Genomic DNA, 24,701 nt, shown 5'->3' with positions numbered 1-24,701 from the left:
TTCAGTAGCTTACTCAAGGTAATGCACAGAACTAACATTTGAGTCCAGACATGTAATTCTATAGTCAGTTCTATTTTGTTTTGTCTTCTTCTTCTTCTTTTTTTTTTTTTTTGAGACAGGGTCCTGACTGTCCTGGACTTGCCACGTAGAGAGGCCAGGCCAGTCTGACCTCAAACTCACAGCAAGCCTCTGCCTCTGCTTCCCCAAGGGCTAAAGTTAAAGGCATGCATCACCTACCAGGCAGTATTTTTTAATATATTTTTTAAAAATTATTTTTATTTTTATGTGTATGAGTGTTTTGCCTACATGTCTGTCTGTGTATCAGGTGCATGACTGATGCCTATTAAGGCCAAAAGAGGACACTGGGTCCCCTAGAACTGGAGTTACAGACAGTTGTAAGCTGCCATGTGGATGCTGGGAATAAAGCCCAGGTCCTCTGGAACAGCAGCCAGTGCTCTTAACCCACTGAGCCATCTCTCCAGCCCCTTCTGTTTGAATTTTGCTTTGCAGCATGAAAGATAGGGCCTCACATATGTCTCTTCTTCTTCTTTTTTTTTTTTTTTTAAAGATTTATTTATTTATTTTATTTATATGAGTACACTATAGCTGTCTTCAGACACACCAGAAGAGGGCATCAGATTCCATTACAGATGGTTGTGAGCCATCATGTGGTTGCTGGGAATTGAACTCAGGACCTCTGGAAGAGCAGTAAGTGCTCTTAACTGCTGAGCCATCTCTCCAGCCCAGCCATCTCTCCAGCCCCTCACATATGTTTCTGAAGTTGTCCCTATGCTGCTCGGTTTGAACTCAGTGATCCCCCTGCCTCAGCCAGCAGCACCAGCAGCACAGGCATATCATTACATACCCAAAAGTCTGGGTTCTTTCTTAGCCTTACATTGCTAAACTTTTTTTTTTCTTTCTTAGCTTAGACTATACCTAAAACTCATATGATATAGAAATAGAAAAAGAAAATAAAGCTGGGTGGTGGTGGTGAAAGACTTTAATCCCAGCACTCAGGAGGCAGAGGCAGGAGGCCTCTGAGTTCAAGGTAAGCCTGGTCTACAGAGTTCCAGGATGGCCAGGGCTATACAGAGAAACTTTGTCTCAAAGAAAAAAAGAAAGAAAGAATGAAAATATGGAAAATCCCAGTTCAAGTTAACTTCTCATATATATAAATTTATCATTTAAATCCACAACAAACTTACACATCTCTAAATCATATTAATTATCATTCTAATGTTATACAGAATTATTTTTAAAAACCCATACCAATAAAATAAAACATAAGAAACCCTAGAGGTTGGTTAGTTGGCTGGCTGACTGACTTTTGCAGTCAAAGGACTGGACTTTTGAATGACAAGCAAACCGCCCCACTGACTTACATTTCCAGGCTTAGTTTTTTTCAAAGGCAACTGCTTATTCCCTAGTTTGATCTTGCTATCCTCCTGCCTCCATCTCCCAACCAGCTTATGAATGCTAGTCAATCAAAACAGTAATATGTGTCTCGTGTGTGGGGGTGAACAGTTGACTTAGTCAAATCTAGTAATATGTGTCTCGTGTATGGGGGGGGGGGAACAGTTGACTTAGTCAAATCTAGTAATATGTGTCTCGTGTGTGTGGGGGGAACAGCTGACTTAGTTCAATCTTTTCCCATCTTATTTTTGAGAGTCTCTTACTCAACTTAAAACTCCCTGACTCAGCTAGAATGGCTGGTCATCAAGCCTGGGGACCCCTCCTGCCACTTCCCAGCACCGGGATTAGAGGTGCACACTGCCTGCCACACTTGGCTCTTACATGGGCACTATGGATCCTCAGACTTAGGTCCTCAGACTCCCACAGCAAATGCACGACTCCGTGAGCCATCTTTCTAGACCCACGACCTTTAAATTACATTTTTATTTTATCAGCAATAGGATAGCTTTGGAAAGACAACGTGTATTGAGACATGAACTAACAGATTTCCTTCACTAGCTTTGAGAACCGTAATACTTTGAAAGGATGGCTGCCCTTTCTGAAATATTACCCATCAGTCCCTCTGACAGCATTATGGAAATTCCTTTTGCAAAAACTAGTGATGCTCTTCACAAAATGAAGAACTTAATATTATAATCTTGGATTTTCTCTTGGTTAATCACACAACCTTTACCTGTTTTTCTTTTTCTGCTTTCCATTTTTGAGATGGTTCTGCTATGTATCCATAGCTCTGGCTAGTCTGAAACTGACTATGGCACACAGGCTGGCATCAAGCTCACAGTGGCCCTCCTGTTTCAACCTACTGACAACTTTTAAAAACTGAAGTGGAAGCCAGGCAGTGGTGGCGCACGCCTTTAATCCCAGCACTTGGGAGGCAGATGGCAGATACAGGCAGATTTCTGAGTTCGAGGCCAGCCTGGTCTACAAAGTGAGTTCCAGGACAGCCAGGGCTACAGGGAAAAACCCTATCTCAAAAAGGAAAAAAAAAAATGAAGTGGATTATAAAATTGGATTTTGCTAGCTACCAAGAAACATGTATCAGCACAGAACAGAGTCAACTGTAGTGTTAGGTTTAGAAGATCCAGATGTAGAAGATGAACTGTCTCACGTTTTCATTTCTCTTGAGAAGGTCATCATCACTGTAAAGTGGCAAGCTTGTCACTGTCCACCCAGTACACAGCTTAATCACACCCATCAACTGTGGGCTTCCTGCGAACACAGCTGCAACTGGAGCTTGCCTCCTGTAAAGAACCAAAAGATCCTATGATAAAAGAGCAATTATGCTATTAAGATCATTGGTTTATACCAACTCTCAAATACCAACAACTTCCAATGTATAAGCACACTAAGATTTCAAAGTCAATGCAGTCCATTTAATTTAGGTATTCATTTAAAAACATTCTACTATATGCCAGCAGCTGTTTTAAGCACTGAAGATACAGAAATTTTTTTAAACAAGAAGAAACAAGAATATGTCAGGCGATGGTGGCATAGGCTTTTAATCTCAAACACTTGGGAGACAGAGGCAGGCAGATCTCAAAAAAGAAAAAAGAAAGAAAAAAAAAAGAAAGACAGAAAGAAAAAAGAAAAATTGGAAAAGAAGAAAGAAAAAAGAATATACCACATCAGATCGGGTGGTTCTCATATTCAGGTTCTGTAACATAACATATAACTCAAATCCTTCCACATCCATTCACCTCCCCCCAGCTCCTGTCTCCTGATAGCAGTGTACACTACTCCACACTGGATCCACTACAAACTCTCAGATGCCACTTACACGGTAAGAAACCAGCAAACAAGTTCCTTCCTTCCTCCTCCTATTTATTTTCAGTGCTAGGATGAAACTTGGAGCCTGCATGCATGATCTACAGACCGCAGAAAGAATTCAGCAGGTAGAGGTACTTGTTGCCAAACTTGATGGTGTGAATTTGATTCCTAGAACCCATACATTAGAAAGAACTTACACCTGTAAATTGTCCTCCAACTTTTACACACATGCCGTGGCACACACACATGCTACCTCTGAGCTGTACCTCCAGCCAAACCTAATTGATCTATTCACTCCCAGAATGCACCACACTATTCAGTATCTGGCTATTACATACTGCACACAGAGATAAGCTCTAAAAAAAAAGGAACAGCACCTGGCTGGCCACTGTCCTAATGAAAGACTCAGGAATAAGGAAAAAGACTTAGGACAAAATTATACTCAGATAAATATCTAATTACTCAACATCCAATTGTTCAGGCCTTTGCCATGCATTTTTTTCTTTTCTTTTTTTTTGGGGGGGGGGGGAGAAATGTCTCAAGACAGGGTTCTGTTGTGTAGTCCTGGCTGTCCTGGAACTTGCTCTGTAGACCAGGTTGGATTTAACTAACAGAGATCCACTGCCTCTGCCTCCCGAGAACACCACTGCTGCCTAGCTTTGATAAATCTCAAAGAAGATATAGTTGCCTGTATTATTTAAGACAACATAATATTGTATTGTCATGTTCCCCATTGGTAACTACAACTCACATTAAGTATTAGCATCAATGGTTAAGGTAACCTAAAAAAAATATAAAATGTCTTTATAGAAATTAAGACCTCATTATAAAACCTATTCTCAAGCTTATTCAATCATTCTATAAACAAACCTGTCATTTCTTTAAATTTTTTGGTTCCATACCCTTTATTTTCCATGTCTTAAAAACAACAACCAGCACCACCAGGGTCTCACTCTGTAGCTCTGGCTGGTCTCAAACTTAAAGTGATCCCCCTGCCTCAGTCTCCCAAGTACTCAGAATCACATGGTTTGTTCTTCTAGGACTTTTAAAAAGGTTTTTATCCATTTTTTTTTTTTTTTTTTTTTTTTTTTTTTTTTTTTTTTTTTTTTTGTAGTTTGTTTCTTCATTAGAACTTTAACAAGTTTCAACATAGTTATTTGGAAGTCTCTACTGGGGATAAATTGATCACAAAAATGTCTGTAGTAATTCTCTCTCTTAGCCATGGATATGAAGGCAGATGCTAATCTCTGCCATGGTGTTTTATCACAGCACTAGAAACCCTAAGATATGCAAAACAATACAGACAATGTGCCCACTCTATCTGCTCTTGGGAATTCCCTAGCTACTACTTCATAAACAGGTGCACATACTACAAGACCGTAAGTCAAGTTAGTCTGATTTCCAGTGACAACTAGCCAAACACAGGCAAGCCAAAGAGGTCATGCCAGGCTACCCAGTCCCACCTGAGCTGGCCCAGGCCAGAACAATCTTCTCGATTGTTACCACTTGCTGATCCACAAAAATGTATAAAACATTAATCATTGATTAATTATAATCAATAAAGTCTTATGACAGTCTGCTATATGCCAAAAATAAAAAAATATAAATTATTAGAAATTGCTATAATACAATTCCACTGCTCATCACAAAGAATAGCTGACAGTTGCTATGCTGAATTTTCTCATTTGTTATTTGGGGTTTCATGAAACTCTTTATGGAATTCTGTATAGCCTGAGTTGAGGAGGAACCAACTCAGGACTACCTTTTATGAACATTTCAATATCTTGGATTTCCTGAATCAAGCTCAAGCCCATGTGAACTCAGATCCATTGCCACAAACTCAGAGATTAATTAGACTTTCATGGCTGTGGTTGTTTCTAACCAAGAGCTAACAGAAGGAACAAGGCTACCTGGGATATTTTGTTACTCCACGCTTTCACTGGCAACACAGCCTTTTCTGAGTCCCTGAGCTATCAACCTTCAGCTTATGAATAAGAAAAGGATGTCCGCCACTGGAGTCCACATTTCTGCTGTGTGGGAGTGAGGGTCTCCAAACCTCCACTCCCATACTTACCAATGCTGTTTCAACATTAAGATGAATTTATTTAGAAAATTAGAATTATAAAGTAATGATTCCTGACTTTATAAAAGAACACTTCATTCATTATTGTCCCTGAATTCATGACACAGCATGCAATGACTAGTTAATGACAGTTAATAATAGTCTTGAGCAATTTGGTCCTTACTTTATCCAGGTCATAAGTTCCACTGTATCTGGATCATAGAATTCTTGTAGCTCTGTTAATTCTGTAATTAATCGTGGAAAAAACTAAAACACAAAACAAAACACCCAGAGGTGTAAGTAACTGGAAAGCTTAAAACTGTTTCAGAGTATTCCAAAAGACCAACTTGAAGCATGTTGACATGCCAACACTGCCATATTCCTGTCCTCTTCAGTGACCTGGTCATTCTTTTCAATAGGAATAATTATAATTTTACAGTTTACTCACTACTTAGATTTACTAATGTTATTACTACAAAATCATTGGTTATATGGTTCATGTATACACATATTAAATTTAAAAATTCCAGGACAAATATTTTGAGGTTGATTGGCAATTAGTTTTCTGCTATATTATGTTAAGCCAAAAAATTAATTCATTTCACAGATATTAAAATTGGAGTTACCAAAATATATTTAAATATTAAGACCTACTTATTATCCTAATTTTGTCAATTATGGTAAGAATTTACAATGGCATTAGACTGAAGAAAACTGCATTAGATGGCATTCTACAAATGTTTTAGGCTGGATGGGATAGCACTTGAGATGCTGAATCAAGAGGATTACCATAAATGCAAGGCCAGCCTGGGCTGCATTTGAGACCTTGTCTCAAAAGATAACAAGCAAATGAGCACTCATATACATAAATAAGTAAATTTAAAAAAATGTTTGGGGAGCAGAAGTAGGTGGTACATGTCTTTAATCCCAGCACCCAGGAGGCAGAGACAAGCAGATCTCTATGAGTTGGAGGCCAGGCTGGTCTTCATAGTGAATTCGAGGACAGCCAAAGAGAAAGAAAGAAAGAAAGAAAGAAAGAAAGAAAGAAAGAAAGAAAGTAAGAAAGAAAGAAAGAAAGAAAGAAAGAAAGAAAGAGAGTGTGAGAGAGGAAAAAGTGCGAGAGAGCGAGCACAGGCGAGAGAGAGAGAGAGAGAGAGAGAGAGAGAGAGAGAGAGAGAGAGATTGATTGTTTTAGCTACTTTGTTAGAAGCAACAGCAACAACATTAAGGACATCAGCTTTTTTAGTGTGGTGTCTTGACAGAAGCTTCCTACACACATACATAAATTTATAACTTATAGATAAGTACAATTTTCATAATATAAAATGTCTTACCTCTTTCCACAAACTAAGACCTATAATAGTAGGCACAGCCATGCTCAGAATAAGAGCCTAAAATAATAAGACAAAAAGAGTTATGGGTAAACACATTTTAGAATATATGCTAGAGGTATTAGCATTGACATAGACTGACATCAACCTGAATCTAGTTCAAAGTGAAGTGTGAAGACTAATGTGTTTCAAGCAAATTGAGGTGTTGGTAAAAATGTTTGCTATGTTAGGAAAACCATCATGGGGAGAGGGGCATGGTGACATACACCTCTTATACCGGCACTTGGGAGGCAGAAGCACACAGATCTGAGTTGAAGGCCCCTTGGTCTACAGAGTTCAAGGCCAACCAGGGCTATACAGTGAGATTCCATCTCAAATGAAACTAAACAAAATTAGTGCTAGGTGCTAGAGAGATGGCTCAACAGTCAAAGGGTATTTACTGTGTTCTTGCAGAGAAGCAGAGTCAGTTCCTAGCATCAGAATGGTGGCTCATAGCACACCATAACACTCTTTCCTAATGTCCACATGCTCATGCACACATGTAGTACATCACTTTAATCTCAGGCTCAGGAGCCAGAGGCAGGAGAATCTCTGGAAGCTCAAGGACAATTTAGACTACATAGAGAGGTTCTGTCTCTAAATAGATAAAAGAACTTTAAAAAGAAATGAAAGAAGCCAGTGCTTAGTTGATCTGAATTTACGGTTGCCTGTAACTGAGATAGTAAGGAGGACTGAGGATGTGGGGCCATTGTGAGTTTATTACATAAAGTGATTCTGTCTCATGGAACAAACTAGGAAACATTACTTCCATAGAAGTATTTCAAATAGCAAACAACATGTAAGAGTTTTTAAAGACTTATTCTAGCTTCTGCATGAGTGTGTGCCTCTGTAAGTATGTGCATGTTAAGTGCTGTGCCTAAGGCAGGTGGAAGGCATCGTGTTCCCTGGAGATGGGCTGACAGTAAGGCGGTCATCAGACACCTGATGGGAGTGCTGACAGGCCGACATGGGGCCTTTGCTCATGCTCCTGACTGCTGAGCCATTTCTCCAGCCCCAACAATATGTGAAACTTCTGTCAGGATCCTATGTTATAAGGGGCTTACAAGTAATTATGAATTGGCATGAAAAGTTAACAGCAAAAGGCACTGAAACCACACAGGCAAAATAGCTAGCATAGGTCACCATATTATGATAAAATGAGAAAACAAATTCTGGAACTAAGACTGAAAAAATATATAAGAAGACCACTGTTAAACATAATTAATTTATCATCTTTTTGCCCAAACATGTTCTTCCTATTCTACTTGTGGTGAGGGTTTTGCTTGTTTTTTGTTGTTTTAGTGTTTGTTTGTTTGTTTGTTTGTTGTTTCCTCTCCTTCAAAACCATTAGAAAGTATGAACATTGTCCTCTCGCCCACTGGCACAAATAATTCTGTCCAGATTCCTACATTTGGGGAAATAACAGGGGTTAGGACATTCAGACACAATGGTTAAACCTCACTCAGAGAAATCCACACTCATCACGGAATTTCCCCTGCCAGGTAAACGTATTCTACAGCATTAGGTACTATTTCCCCCTTGCTGGGATCCAAATGGAATCCTCAGAAACATGGGTCAAGCATTCTACTGAGCCGTACCCCAGTCTTCCACCCCCTCCCCGGTCTGTTTAGTTTTGTAGACAGTATCTTGCTGGTCAAGCATTCTACTGAGCTGTACCCCAGTCTTCCACCCGCTCCCCGGTCTGTGTAGTTTTGTAGATAGTATCTTGCTGTGTAGTCAAGGCTGATCCCAAACTTGGACTTTTCCCATCTCAATTACTCCCATTCTATCATACCTAACTCTTAACATTTTATTTATCTTTAGTTTAAGCACGCAGCAGAACAGTGTAAATTCTTTTCATATGGGATCAAAGGAAAGCCAAGAAAGAAGATATTTAAAACCTGAAGTCCACACAGAGTGTGTGTCTGTGACCTCAGAAGGCTGAGACAGGATCGCTATGAGCCAGGGGTTTAAATCCAGCCTTAGTAACAACAATAAGACAACAATTAGAAATAAAGGCTATAATATTATCTTAAACATAATAAACAAATAGTTTATTAATAAATAGTTTATTAATTGTTTATTAAAATAAACAAATAGTTCTTCTTATTCATAGGGCAATTCGAAAAAATTTTGATGTCACTTCATATTACTAATTCATTTCAATTTTTGCCTTTTCTTTTATAAGTTATATAGATTGAAATGCATTTGTTTAAACCAAATATTATACACTGAGGATGGTGCTCATGGCTGTAAGCCACCTTCTGAGAAGCTGACACAGGATAGCTATAGGTCTGAGGATTCCCTGATCTATGGATAAAGACCTTGTCTCAAAAAAACAAAAGCAAAACCAAAACCAAAACCACCCAAACCCCTAAAAGCTGGGTATGATGGTGTGTGCCTATAAAGCTGGACTCTGGAAGATGGAAGACCAGGAGCTCAACTATAGAGTGAATTCTGGACTAACCTGGACAACATTCAACCATGTCTCAAAAACAAATGTCAAATCAATAAAACAATAGGCAGGAGCACAGCTGAGCTGTCAGAGACCCTCACTAGCATGTAAGAAGCTCTGGGTCCAGGCCCTAGCACTGCATATCCTGGCACTGAGGAGATGTGTATCTTCAAAAGACCAAGATAACCCTCACTACACAGTGAGATCCAGGCCAGCCTGAGACCCTGCTGAAACAAAAACAAGAAAAGAAAACTTTTAAAAACTGTTTATCTATCATAGTCTACTTTGCTACCCATAACTTGTTTTTATGTTGTTGTTGTACTGGGTTTTTTGTTTGTTTTATCTGTTTTGTTTTTGTTGTTTGAGACAAGGTTTCTCTGTGTAGCCCTGGCTGTCTTGGAACTGGTCTGTAGACCAAACTGACCTCGAACTCACGAGATTCATCTGTCTCTGCCTTCTGAGTACTAGGATTAAAGGTGTGAGTCACCATCACCCCTGTGCCCCAGTTTTCATTTACTAGTATTTAAACTGTTTGATTACATTTATTTAATTGTGTATGTCTCTGTGAGCATGCACACACAGCTAGCTGCACATGTAAGACAACTGACGGGAATCAGTTCTCTGCCTCCATCATGCGGGGCCCAGGCTTGGTGCTGGCATGGCAGGTGCCTTTCCCCCACTGAGCCATCTTCATGGCCCTAACATTTTATTTTGTATAACTGGAAGATAAACAAGTATCAAACACAAAATAACAATGGCTCACCAGCAATACTGGGTGTACAGTTCTTAATCGAAGCCACTTTAAAAGTGTCATCCAGAGTTCAGGGGAGCACACACCAAACGCTGCCAACATGCACACATAAGGAGTCCAAATGAATTTCAAGCTGGAAAAAAAAGTCACACATCACACACCCTACTCCACATCGTCTGGTTTCCCTGTTCTAAGTACTTTTTAACTACCCACAAAATATTAATCAAGAATGAAAAATCTTTACTTCTAATTTTCAGCAACAGGTTAGTACCCAATTTTTTGGTTTTGGTATTATTTTAAAAGATTTTTGTTTTATGTATCTAAGTACACTGTAGCTGTCTTCAGACACCAGAAGAGAGCATCAGATCCCATTACAGATGGTTGTGAGCCACCATGTGGTTTCTGGGAATTGAACTCAGGACCTCTGGACAAGCAGTCAGTGTTCCTGACTGCTGAGCCATCTCTCCAGCCCATTGCTGTTTGTTTTTAAGACAAGGGTTCATTGTGTAGAGCAGGCTAGCATCAAACTCACAGATCCACAAGCCTCTGCCTCCAAGTGCTGGCAATAAAGGTGTGCATGCCCATTCAAAGAGTAGGCTAAGTAGAGTGAGTCTCCTGCCTCAGCCTTCTGAGATTACAGGCATGAGCCACTATAGCTTTTCCTTTTGTCTTTGGGACAGGATCTCACCCTGTATCCAAAACTGGCTTCAAACTCAAGGCCATCCTCCAGCTTCCACCCCTGAGTGCATGAGCTACCATACCCAACTTTCCTCCTTATTTTTTTAAATTTTATTTTTTAGGTAAGGTATTAAGTATTAAGGCTGGCATGGAATTTGCAGTGCAGCTGAGCCAATGACCTTGAACTCTGGCTCTTCTGCCTCCACTTCTGCAGCGCTATGAGTCACCTTGCCCAGTTTTTAATCTGTTTCATGTAAACAGAAGATGACCCTGGGGTATAACTCAGTAGTAGAGTTTTGTCTAGCATATATGAGGCCTTAATTCAACTCTCAACACCACAAGAAAAAAAATAAAGGATGGAGGGAGAGAGAAAGAAAGGGACAAAATGGAAAATAATATGTTTGCTTTGAATTACAATTTAATAATAATAAATTACTATGCAAAAGGCCTCACAAATTACCTTTCATCATATTTATTTTCATGCATCTTACTTATTGTGAATAAATGGTTAATCTTGCACACAGAGGGACCCGGCCTCTGCCCCTACTCCTAGGAGGTAACCACCCGCAGGACAAGAGTATCTCTGTGGAGATGTGATGGCTATGCTATGCCTACAACTTATACTAAGAGCATGATTTATTCTGGGGCCCTGGACCACAAAGTATCAGTTCAACCTCTGAAGAGGTTTCAGAATAAGGTCAACCACACAAGTAGGCAACTTCATCTGTGACTGAGCACCAATAAAAACTGTGAACACAACTGGGCTTCCCTGACAGCTACGGACTGCGAATACCAGTTTTGTATTGCTCCTCAGAAACAGGTACTGCCTGTGCCATCTCTACAGTATGACGGTAAGTAGTGTCCTATGTCTACGTCTCTCCTAAACCCTATTCTGTGTATCTCTTCATTTGCTCATTATATAGACCCTTTTTGTTGAAATAAGTGGTAACACACAATACAATGCCTTTTCTGGTTATGTCAATCCTAGTAATGGAACCCAAAAATGTTTTGGGAAACTTCTGAACTTGCAGTTGGTTTTCAAAAGTAGGGAGGGCCTTAAGGACTCCTGAACATTTACTATCTTAAACTGAAAAGGCATTCTATTTTATTTGCTAGAATTGACTAAATATATAAAGATTTAAAACCTTTGCTTGGGCAAGGAGTATGGATCGGAGTATATTGTTTGCCTAGCTTGTGCAAGCTCCTGGGTTTGGTCCCTCACACTGCAAAAGGTGTGGGCGGTAGAGTCTCAGGGTGTCAGATTTTTGAGGCTTTCAAATTCAAGGTCAGACTTGAGACACTGTTTCAAGACAAAACAAAACAGCTACAATACTCTTCTGCTCAACGAAAGGATTTTCATAAAGTTTATTAACAATCTGGCATGATTTTATGTAGAAGCAGACTAAGGGAGGTTTGAAAACTAAAAACTTACAAGATATGGTTTTTAGTGTTGTCATTGTTGTTCCTGTTTTGTTATGGGAGAGAGGTCTCACTATGTAGCACTGGCTGGCCTAGAACTCAGTATGTAGACCTTGAACTCACAGAGATCCATGTGCCTTTGCCTCCTACACAACTGTGACATAACTTACCTGAATAGTAATAGTAGTATGCTACATGATGTTTTGCTCAACAATAGACTGCATACATGACAGTAGTCCCACAAGATAACATTGCCTAGTGAGGTCATAAAGGGGTTATCTGAGCAGGCACACCTGTGAAGCTGCTACACCACAACCCTATGTATCGTACTATACTGATGTGAAGTGACAACTGACTGCACACAGACACTTGCTTTAGCAAATTTTAAACATACATACACAACATAAACAAACATAATACAACAACCAGAAAGAAAGGAAATATAAACACTTTGCCTTGTCCATATACCAGAATATAAACAGGTTAGTTTTCCATTTAAAAGCAATAAAATAAATAAGGGAAAACCAAACCGACCTCCTTCCCCCTGCCCCAGCTCTAGTCTACATAAGACCCACTGCACATCACTGTACTTCACCATATTCCCTTACCCTCCAGAATGGGCTTCGTGCTTTCCCATTAAAACCTTAAGCAACGTGATCCCTCTGCCTGGGATCTTCTCCCTTCTGTTCACAAGTTCAGTTTACTCAGCACTCCGCCCCCAAACATCTTTTCAAGCCATATCCTGACTTCAAATGTTCCCACAGCACCATTTACCCTTCATTCATTGCCAAATGATAACTTTAGTTTTGTTACATAGTTAACCATTGTTGGCTCCATCAGGCCAGCAGTTACAAAAAGTAGAAACCAAGGGCACTCACCCTTCCATAAGCATTGCAAGAGAACCCAGCAAAAGAGTATGAATCACATGATAAATTATTTCTGGCCTTTCTCCAATTCTTCCATCTTCAAGAGTTCCAGTTTCCTTCTTGGACTTACCACTATATAAAGGAAACATGTTCCAAATAGTTTGGAAAAATATACATGAAAAATCAACAATACATTATCATGTTTGAAGGCTATGCCTAAAACTGGATTTCTTCTCCTTTTCTAAGATCAGTTATTCCTGAACTACAGATGCTAATCAATATAAACTACAAAATTAAATTATAAAGATAAAAAAGCTAGTAGTAACCATCTTCTTTTTGTTTGTTTGGACGCAGAGGTTCAGCACTAGCTCAGGCAGGCCTAGAACACATTCTGTAGCTAAGCTTGCCTCTACTCCAGGCAATCCTTTTGCTTGAGGCTATATAGAGTTGAGATTGCAGGTGTGAGCCACCATACCTAGCTTCAAATTACTTTTTTCTTTTAATGTAGTGCTGGGGGTCACCAAGCATAGGTCTTTATACATTGAATAAGTGCTGTATATTTTGTCAGCGGTAAAAGCACACACTGTATAAAATAGGTCAACTGCCTGGGAAGTGACTGCTAGTAGTTCTTGTATGATTACTTTGGAATTTTGCAATGGAGTTTCATGTAACCTGATTAGCTTTGAACTTACTATGTAGCCAAGGCTGGCCTTGAACTCAGGATTCTGAATTGACCTCTCAAGTGTTGGAATCACAGCATTCTACAAGTATCTATAACTACCTTTCTAGCATAATGGACATTTAAAACAAGTATATTTATAGTGACTTTTGTTATTATTTTTGCTTTCATTTCTCTTTTTTTTTTTTGAGACAGTGGCCTAAGTTACCTTTGAACTCACAATTCTCTTAGTTCAGCCTCCTGAGTGTTTAGATTATAGGCATGTCTCATCATATTCAGAAAAATTTTAAGTAATTTCAAATCACACTTGTAGCTTCGTTTCAATTAAATTACACACACACACACACACACATATTTGACTGGTCATGGTGGGATATGCCTTTAATCTCAGAACTCAGGAGGCTGAGGCAGGCTTATCTCTGATTTTGTGCATAATGTGTTTATATAAATCATTTGTGTGTGTGTGTGTGTGTATGTGTGTATGTATGTATGTATCTCCACCCCAAACCACCTCAGAGACAGGGTTTATCTGTGTAGCCCTGGCTAACCTGGAACTTACTTTGTAGACCAGGTTGGCCTCAAAATCAGAGACAAGCCTGCCTCAGCTTCCTGAGATCTGAGATTAAAGGCATATGCCACAATGCCCAGTCAAATATATTATTCTTAATTAAGTTAAAATTTTAGTAAATTCTTAAATGAGTAATATATACTACTTACGTGTCCACATAAATACTTAGAGGTACAAAGCTAAACATCTGCTTTTCTGATGAATTAATTTATAATGACCAATAAAGAAAGATTAGCATTAGCTGCTCTAGAATAAACACAGTATTGAAAAGCTGCGAGGTGGCACTTATCTATAGTCTTAAATGATCTGGAGACTGAGCCAAGAGAACTGCTTAAAAATGTGAGTTGTAGGCCATGTGGGGGAGCACAACCAAACCTCTTGCTCTCCTTCCTGTCCCCCTTAGAGCGGAACCCAAGGCCTTGCACAGGCTAGTTAAGGCTTCTGCCATAGCACCACACCCAAATCCCAAACCCTGTCTCTTCATAAAGAAAAAAAAAATTTTTTAAAGAAAAAAAAAACCCCACTGGATCTGGATACAACTTAGTGGCAAAGTATATTCAGCACAAGGCCCTGGGTTCTCAAACCCCAGCACCAGACCAACACACACACACACCTCTTAAAATATTTTATATCTTTAAGATACATTAATTAGTAATACAATTGATTATTATAAATACCTCATCCTCTTAAAAATAACTTGTGTCATAGAAAGAAGACAAATAATTAACACTAAAACATAGAATGGTAATAGAGAAGATTGTGTCAATCGGAAAAAAAAATCCTGGGATGGTGCCTGGAGAGATTCTTGACAAAGGAGCCAGTTCAATGTAAAATTCCTACAAAAGACAAGACACAAGATATTAAAACATGTGCTCTGAACTGATGAGCATAAAGGTATTTTAAAAATCTCAGTAAAAATGAAGATAAAACACATTCTCTAAATCTACTCATTTGTAACAGCAAGGGTAGGCTACAATGAAGCACATGCCTTCATCTAAACTGTTCCCAAACGAAAACACTGCTGCTTCTTTTACCAGACAGACTTATTTATGGTTAAAGAAATCAAGACCCTCCAGAAAGGCTTGTGACCGGAAAGCTGAGTTCCCAGCAGCAGTGTTCTGGGGTAGAAGCTACAGGAACGGATTAGGTCATGAACTGGATGGATTCATAACTGATGGCAGTCCTGGGGGTAGGTCACTGGATGAAAGCTGCTGTCAAGTATGTGCCTTGTCCTTTCCCTCCCTCTCTCTGCTTCCTAAGCTCTTTCATCATACACTCCATGGATCAGAGACAGTGGAATGAATGACCACGAACAGTCCTGACCTAGGACACTGAGACAGTGAGACAGTCTGATAGACAGAGGCACTCACTGTCCAGCCTGAAATGCTGAGTTCAATGCCATGGTGCAAGAAGAAAACAAACTTTCAAATTTGACTTCTGACCTCCACATACCATGGCATGCACGCAAGCTTGCTTGCTTTTGCGCTCTCTCTCTCTTTCTCTCTCTCTCTCTCTCTCTCTCTCTCTCTCTCTCTCTCTCTCTCTCTCTCTCTCTCTCTGGCACGCTCTCTCTCTCTCTCTCTCCTTTAGAAATGCCTGAAAACATGGCTCAGTGGTTAGGAACACTGGCTACTCCTGTATTTGTACAGTATCCAGGTTCTGGTCCATGCTGGTTCACGACTAGCTCTAAATCCAGTGAGCAAAATTAAGCCTGATAGTTCTTTAAGTTGATACGAGCATTTTGTAGAGTGGCTGGACACTGAAAATGTGACCATCTGTAAAGTCCAACGCAAATGTATTTTTCCAGTTGCTGAGCTGAGGGTTAAACCCAGGGCTTCGTGCACGAGACAAACACTTCTATCACTAAGCCACATCCCCAGGTAAGAGGCAGAGTGACGTTCAGAAGTGCTCACGCAACACTCGGAGACAGGGCTCAGCAGTTGATAGCACTGACTGCTCTTCCAAAGGACCTGGTTTGGTTCCCAGCACCCATATGTGAGCTCAGACTCTGCTTAAGTCCAGTTCCAGGGAATCTAATTCCCGTTCCTGACTTACTTGGGCCCCTGGATGTGCACATACATACACTCAGACTCACAACCATCTGCAGCTTCAGTTCCAGGGGATCCAATGTCTTCTTCTGGCCTTCAAGGGCATTTACACATGTGGTGCACATCATATATGCAGGCAAGCACTTATACATATAAAATAACAAAATTTAAAAAGTGTTAAAGGATAGAACTAAAGTGTCTATTTCAAAAATGACTGCATTTTAAAAAATAAGCTAAATTTTGACAATGTGCTAAATGGGACTATAGCACCATTAAAGATGATGCTACCAAAATATCTTCTATCATGGGGCCTGGGATGCAATTACTCTTGTTGCTATTAATATTATTATTTTAAGGCAAAGCGTCATGTTTCTCAAAGTGTCATGAACACCAATTCCCTGTGTAGCTGAGGAAGACCTGAATGTCTAATCCTCCTGTTTCCACCTTACCAAGGCCCGGGAACAGAGGCATGTGATATCATGTGCAGTGTGTGTGGTACTGGACATGGAGCTAGGGCTGCCTACACCTGCAGCACAAGATCAAAATGACTTCTTTTATTGCCCAAGTGCTTGACTAGTATCCTGAGCATCTTTTAACAGTTCTTCGGTGGTTACTTTTATTGTTGTTGTTGCTTGTTGGTTTTGTTTTATTTTATTTTTGAGACAGAGTCAGTAACCCTGACTGTCCTGGAACTTGCTCTGTAAACAAGGCTGACCTCAAACTCAGAGATCCACCTGACTCTGCCTCCCAAGGACTGGGATTAAAGATGTATACCACCACTGCCCTGCTTCTTTTTAAAAACAAACAACATTCCTTATCTTTAAAAAAAATTTGTCTTCCCTATTATTATCTTATGTATGTTTTTTCTACATGTCTATGTTTCCCACATATGTGGCTGGTGCCGGAGGAAGCCAGAAGAGTATATCAGATTCACTGAAACTGGAGTTACATATGACTATGAGCCACCATGGCAGTGGGTACTAAGAACCAAACAAACGCAGATTTTTAACAAGAGTAGTAAGTGTTCTTAACTATTAAGCCATCTGTCTTTGGTGGTTCCTAGAAATCTGTCTGTAGAGAAATATTTCCTGAAATTCTGGTGAATTCCAAATTTCAACATATACGTAGCACATTTAAGCATGAATATTCTCTATTTATAGCACCCATGTCATTGACTGTTTAAAAAACAAATCAGGGCTAGGAATGTAGGTCAGTAGTACTGTACTTGCCGAGAATGTGCAAGGCCCTGGGTTCAATCTACAGCACTAGGGGAAACAAGACACAACACGAGCAATCAGAGGGCAGTAGTTTTGAGAGAAAAAACTATGTCTTAACCTTAAAATACCTAGTGTATTACCCTGTGAAGCAAGTCTAATACTTGGCATGTGTACTACAAAGTACTATAAATATCAACTAATAAACACTGGCTCAGAGCAGGTCTCGGCCTTAGAAGACTGTAGGATAAGCCCTGGGTTAGGGACAGAGCCAATGGAAGAAAGACTTCCCTTATGAAGAGCTACCCCAGCCTTTACTGTTTATGTGCTCATCCCGTAAGAGTCTTCTGAAGGATGTTTTATCATAGCAAACGAGTATACACATCTAACACTTCATTTGCTATGTTATATCACAATAAGAAATTCAATCTACAGTCCTACATAATCACATAAGTGAGTCAAAGGTTCCAAACTTTCTTAGAACTCGAGATGTGTGTAAACAAATAGAATCTATTATACACATAGATAGTATCAGTATATAAAGTCATTTCTTCCATGTTGTTTCATAAAATAAAACAACTAGAAACACGTTATTTTGTAATTAAAAACCCAGCCAGCTTCTGGTTTAATTATTATACCATAATATTAATATTATATTATAAATCTAATATGAAACTATTTTATGAAACAAATACCTTCCTGCCTGTCCTCTGCCCTTTTCTTTTCCTCCTGTTTGGCAGTACTAGAGATCATATGCAGGGTCTCGCACATTCAAGGCAAACGCTTGCTTAAATTCTGAGCCTGCTACTATCCTTTTTAAAGGTATTCATAGTACTAGTATAGCTGTTATTGGCTATTTTACTTATTTTTCTGCAGTGCTGGAGATCAAACCTAGAGCTGTGTATATCCTAGGCCAACATCTACTCCTTAGCTACATGTAGTCCTCATTTTTAGTCTCTACTTATTCTAACTTTAGACTGTGACGTTAATCTTCACCAAAGGACAAAGCCCTAAAAATACTATGAAAGAGCAGGAGAGGGCTAGAGAGACGGCTCAGCGGTTAAGAGCACTGACTGCTCTTCCATTCAGTTCTCAGCTCCCACATCAGATGGTTTACAACCACCTGTAACTCCAGCTCCAAAGAATCTAGTTCCTTCATTCATCTGCACATACATCCCTGCACACACATACATATGCATAGAAATAAAAAGAAAAAATAGCCATAGAGTGGTGTCACACACCTCAATTGCAGCATTCAGGAAGGAGGCAGAGGCAGGTGGATCTCTAGGTTTGAGGCCAGCCTGATCTACAGAGTGAGTTTCAGGACAGCCAAGGCTACAGAGAAACCTTGTCATGAAAAACAAACAAATACAGAGGTCCTGAGTTCAATTCCCAGCAACCACATGGTGTCTCACAACCATCTGTAATGGATCCAATGCCCTCTTCTGGTGTGTCTGAAGAGAGCAATGGTGTACTCGTGCATAAAATAAATAAATAAATCTTAAAAAAAAGAAAAACAAACAAATAAATAAAATAAGGATTAAATCTTTAAAATACCACGAGGCTGGTGAGATGACTCACAAGTAAAAGTACTCTCTACAACAAGCCTGATAACCTGAGTCTGATCCCTGGCATCCATAATGGGAGAATAGAACTAACGCCCCAAACTTGCCCTCTGATCTCTACACGTGTGCTATAGCAAACACATGCTTACACATATCCAACATATCCACCTACAAGAATAAATAAACTAAATACTATAATGCTGTTAAAAGTTCAAGTATGGGAGCTGGAGAGATGGCTCAGAGGCTGAGAGCACTGACTGCTCTCTCTTCCAGAGGTCCTGAGTTCAATTCCCAGCACCCACATGGTGGCTCACAACCATCTGTAATGAGATCTGGCGCCCTCTTCTGGCATGCAGGTATATATGCAGGGAGAACACTGTACATAATAAATAATAAATATTTTTTTTAAAAGTTTAAGTATATCTACTTTCTAGGAGACTAGAAATGTATTTATTTATGCTGCTGCTCAAGGTATTCAAACCACGGTCCCAAGCCCACTAACCATGTTTCTCCTGCAGTGCTGGGTGAGAACTGGGGCTCTGTGCACACTAGGCAAGTATTCTACCAACTGAGCTATGGCCCTACTCTCCCTTCCCTATCCCACCACTCCAAATATCAATGTCATTATTTTAATTCTGTGGTAGGAAACTGCCTATAATTCACAAGGCCCTGAAGGTAATTCTCAATACCACAAAACTAAAACCAGAAACTAATCTTCTATATAAAATCAAAAACTATTTTGTAAGTGATATGTAACCAGGTGCACACTCCCTCCATCCAGTGTTCTTGCTTTTTATTTTCTACAGGATACGGATCAGGTGAACTTGTAAATTTGAAACTTACTTAGTCATATTTAGTCCAAATTTTACTTCAAGAAATTTCAGCACATGCTCATTTTCTTTGTGTGGGACAAACATCTAGAAAAGAGAGAATCAGGCACCACGGCCAAGTTGTGAGATATCATTCTTACAAAGAAGAAAACATTATTTTAACAAAGAAATACTCCCTTATGCCTATGCTTCTAACAGTAAACTTGTTTCCAATCACTAATGATAAAAAAAATACAGCCAGATTAAAAGAATAGTGAATTAAATAATAGACAGTGTGCAATATGAAGACATTTACCGCATGCTTAGGCATAAAAATGGAAGGGTATTTTTTGAGAGTATGAACATTTCAACCCACAACAGCTGATTCAAACAACCCTTGTTCCTGAAGGTATTTTTGTTGGTTTATTTGGTTTTTGAACCACTGTAGTTAGGGATACCTTTGTATATACTCTAATCCTTTGTTAGCTCCTGTTCTCATTGAAGCTGGCATAATACACTCCTCTACTCAGACTGAGCTGGACATGAATCTCAAGTACTTACCTTCACTATAAGATTCAAGGTCACTGGCAGAGTGCACAACAAGTAAAACTCAAACACTTTGATTACTTTAGCCACAAACGTTCCTTTTTTCCCATTCAGCTACAAAGGAAAAAACAAAATCACATAAACAAAGAAGTGAGGTATAAAGATAACAAATAGTAAGGCTGCTTTTTACAAAGGACAATGTTAATTACCTGAAGGCACTTAACAAGCATAAACGCTCCTACTAAACTTAGTAAAGGAGACACCAATAGAGCTGGATTCTCAAACTGTAGTAAATACCCAAGGAAGAGAGAAAATATGTAGATCTTATATACTTCATAAACCTGTTAGAACAAAAATAAAATAAATGAGAATAAAATTAATTTTAAAAATAGAAACTATAAGTAAATGTTCTGCTATAATTTAGGACAGTGTTAGGAAGTGTTTAATCTATATTTTTTACTGTTATGGAATGTAATGAACTTAACATTTGCTTCTTAGCATTCTACAGAAAAAGCAAAGGGCTAAAAAAATCAAATGAAAACTGAGTAACATTCTTTACAGACACACTTTAATTTCTGTTAGCTTTCTTGTTATGAATTCAGCTTTGTGTAGGTGTGGTAGACGCTGTCAGCAAACCCAGCACTTGGATGTTTAAGTTAGTTAAATGTTTAAGTTTGTTAAAAATTTTAAAACAAAGAAAGAATAAAGGGGTGGAGCCATGCCTAAGTGACTAAGAGTAGATACTGCTCTTGCAGAAAACTGAGTTCAAGTCCTAGAACCAACATCCAACAGCTCACAATCACCGAAACTCCATGTCCAATACTCTTCTAGACTACACATGCACGGCCTCACACGGGCACAGACGCACAGACATGGGTGGGAGTGTGAGAGTCTTCTGAGTCGGCAGGCCAAATCCACACAATCTGCTGTTACAGAGTAACTCTCAGCTTCCCGGCCCATTTCTCCCTTCTGTGTACACTTCTCTTTACCAAGTCAAACTCTGACAAAAGGAAGGTTTCAGGGAAAGTGCAAAGCTGGAGGAATAAGGAGATGTTCTTGTTGGCTTGCACTTCCTTCAAAGCTTACCGAAAGGTTCTGGACCCCAACAGAAGAGTTCCTTTCTGTGGAAGCTCAGAATGTGGTGTAATTTTCCCAACACTTGACAATGCAGCTCATGCTTTCAGCAGTTGCTAGTTCCATAACACTTTTGGGCCCCCAATATCATCACCCTTTCAGCTAATCAATTATTAAGATGCCTTTATTCTTGATTAATAACTGCTTTAGACAATGACAAGTTTTGAGGTTTCTGGTGTTAAAAAATCAGACAGGACCCTTTATATGTTAAACAAAGTACTTTACCACTGAACTATGTGCAGTCTTGGTTATTAAATCTTTATGTTAGGTTCTCTCTGTTCAAATAATTTCAATCTTGATGCTCATTACAGTTTTAAAAAGTTGAGAATAAGGGATGAAGAAATAGAAAAGAGGTTTTTAGAGACAATACTGTAAAATACTGTAAAACTGTTAGTCTTTGCTTTTAAATTCCTCATTTAACAGTGTGACACTACCTTGTCACTTTGTTGCACTGAAACGATATCTAGCAGCAGCAGGGACACTGCCTGAAGAAACAGGACGTAGTGGCTGTACTCCCACACCATCATGAATGTGTACGTGGAGGTGCTCAGCACCACGTAGCAAAGCCTCTGGGAAAACACAACAGCTAAGGTCAGTCATATCACCACTCTAAGAACCCAATGAGCTAGAGACCAGCCGCTGTGGTGCTGCATGTCCTAATTCCAGCTCTCGGGAAGTAGAGGCAGGTGGACAGCTATGAGTTCAAGGACGGCTTAGTCTATGTAACAAGTTCTAGGATGCAGATGGAGCTATGTAGAGTCCTTGTTTCAAAAGAAATAAAACAATAAAACAAAACAAACCAGTCAAACAAACAAACAAACAAACAAAACCACAGCAGGATCTTAACAAAGGACAGAGAGGAACCAGCACCTGTCTTTCCCATATCATATTTCAAAGGGGCGGGACAAAAGGCGCACAATTTCTTTTTCATGTCAAGAGAAGATGCAAAAGCTAAAAGAAATTGATTGTTATTAGAGTAGCTGGTAATTTGGAAGTTACTTTTGTTAACATGGAAGCTTCTTTTGTACTAAAATAGTATCTTTTTATTCATTCATACTAACTTTATTTTCTGAAAAACTATCAAGAGTCTGAGGTGCCTAGCCAAGGTTTTACTCTTAACAAAGTTTGACCTGTTTTCCTCCAATGCGACACACATCAACCATGCAAAACTGGATGCTACTTTTCTTTATTTAATAATGAAAAAGAGCCTTGCCTGGGGGTGCACTTCCCTATTCTCAGGTCTTAGAACTAGAGCAAGAGGATCCAAGGCCAGCCTGGGCTGTGTCTTTGAACAGACCCCATTCCCTGCTCCTTCTGTGTGGACAAGCACCCTGAACACAGCAAACTTACTTGCTGAACTTTTATGCCTTCATGTAGAACATGACAGATTTCAGGCCTGTAATGGCTAATTCTAATAGCTCAGTGCTTTCTTCTGCTGCTAGGGACCAAATCCAAGGTCTCAGACTTTCTGGGCAAGAGTTCTCTGTGATATCTGTTCTCTCCTTGTCCCTGTTATGAGGGTCGAGGGGATCACACTAAGGCTGTGAGGCTTGTAGAGTCTCTGAGCAGAGTCAGGCTACACAGGCAGGCTGGTTTAGTATTTGCAGCCTACAGTGGTCTTGAACCTATGGAGATCTTGCTGCTTCAGTTGTCAGTGTGCTGGTACTACAAGTGTGTACTTTCATGTCCATACGTTCTTTTACTTTTAGGGGGGATTTTATATTTTATATTCTTTTTGACAGGGCTGGCTTTGAACTCATCATACAGCTAAGAATACACCAGCTTGAGTCTTGCTTTATCCCACTTATTCCTTATTGTTACTTTTTAATGTTTTTTCACTGCAACGCTTCATGCTATGCTATATTTATTATTTCTAAGTTTTTTGTTTGTTTTTTGAGACAGGGTTTCTTTATCATGTAGCTCTGGCTGCCCTGGAACTCACGGTGTAGACCAGACTGGCCTCAAAATCACAGAGCTCCTCCTGTCTCTGCCTCCTGAGCACTGGGATAAAAGACATATACCACCGTACCTGGCCTTTTATTTTATGTTTTCAAATTGAAATATATACATATTATATGTAATATATACATATTATACTATATTATACACATAGTCAAAAATAATCCTATCATTGTAAATGGGTCTACAGTAAAAAGAATATTACCTTTCAGTTTCCTATTGTATTTGTTTAGTAATGTAAAATACACATAAGGACTTTAATAGAAGAAGGAATCTAATTAATTCCTCTCATTGGTGTATTTGGTTATGGTGCTGGAGTAGAAGCTCCAGCCCTTGTAAATGCCAGCTATCACAGAGGTATACCCCAGCCCTATGCTGTTTTCCAAACAGCCAAGCTTATTAGAAGACTTTGTTCAGTCAATTCTTATCTCTTCCTAGGCAGCCAGACTGCCAAAGAACTGTTATGTTTCAGTCAACTTCAATATAATGAACTGCCTCTGTAAGCATACATTTTGTCAACATTATTCTGACACAGTCTATAGGCTTCATTCAACTGCCCATGGGATTGAGGTAATAACAGTAACAAAAACTTAAGAATCTAAATGATCTGAGACGGACATCTCCTTAAGCTCTGACTAACCTACTAATCTCAGTCAGGGAAGACATGTGAGTGAACACAGAATATGCCACACTGCCATCAAAGTTTACACCATGGCTGTGTCTTCAAGAATATTTCTTTTAAGTTCTGATGACTAAAGGACATAAATGTTCCTGAAGTAAGAGAAATGGCAAAAACAACACTTGGACAGATTAAGTTCCAAAAGGAAATATTCTTCATGTAACCATACTAAAAACAATGTAACATCTGTTTTTCTAAAACTATTTGGCTGTCATCAGATTACAGAAAAGCCTTACTACATGTTACATGGTAACATGTTTCACCGAATACAACTTAGCTCCTATGATGACTTACTTTAAAATCAGGCAGCACAGCCCAGCATGGTGGTGTACAACTGCAGCCGTACATGGTGGCAGGTAGAGCAAGTGCTCAAGGCCTAGCCTTAGTTACATAAGGAGTGTGAAGCCTGAACTAAAGAAATTTTTGTGTCAAAACAAGACCACCAAAACATATTTGCAAAGCATCAGAATTAACTGTGATGTATAAAACAGATTTATATCTTACCTCTGCATAAGTATTTAAATTTCTTTTTAAATAGCCTGTAAGTGCAGCAACTTGGCATGCAAAATACGGTAGAGCCCAGTTTTCTCTTAAAGGAATGGAGTACTCAATTCTTGTTGTGTCCACCCTAAAATAAACCACAGAGGACACCGAAAGTG

The 24,701-nt window shown here is 39.3% G+C and overlaps 1 protein-coding gene across 3 annotated transcripts in view; it reads right to left on the bottom strand.

The window, feature by feature from the left end:
* The window catches only part of Dpy19l4 (dpy-19 like 4), a 57,523-nt gene that overhangs the window by 10,461 nt on the left and 22,361 nt on the right, over positions 1-24,701 (bottom strand). For all 3 annotated transcript variants that reach the window (XM_076924185.1, XM_076924186.1, XM_076924187.1), the window contains 11 exons: positions 24,547-24,670; positions 21,839-21,973; positions 20,480-20,611; positions 20,286-20,384; positions 19,759-19,832; positions 14,766-14,924; positions 12,854-12,973; positions 9,891-10,011; positions 6,637-6,693; positions 5,487-5,569; positions 2,582-2,714 (listed from right to left, as the gene is read on the bottom strand). In XM_076924185.1, the coding sequence (XP_076780300.1) occupies positions 2,582-2,714; positions 5,487-5,569; positions 6,637-6,693; positions 9,891-10,011; positions 12,854-12,973; positions 14,766-14,924; positions 19,759-19,832; positions 20,286-20,384; positions 20,480-20,611; positions 21,839-21,973; positions 24,547-24,670 (1,237 nt within the window). The remainder of the gene's footprint in view (positions 1-2,581; positions 2,715-5,486; positions 5,570-6,636; positions 6,694-9,890; positions 10,012-12,853; positions 12,974-14,765; positions 14,925-19,758; positions 19,833-20,285; positions 20,385-20,479; positions 20,612-21,838; positions 21,974-24,546; positions 24,671-24,701) is intronic.

Source organism: Arvicanthis niloticus, chromosome 25, assembly GCF_011762505.2.
Source record: "Arvicanthis niloticus isolate mArvNil1 chromosome 25, mArvNil1.pat.X, whole genome shotgun sequence".
In the NCBI taxonomy this organism is placed as follows: Eukaryota; Metazoa; Chordata; class Mammalia; order Rodentia; family Muridae; genus Arvicanthis; species Arvicanthis niloticus.
This window is presented reverse-complemented; position numbering and strand designations above follow the sequence as displayed.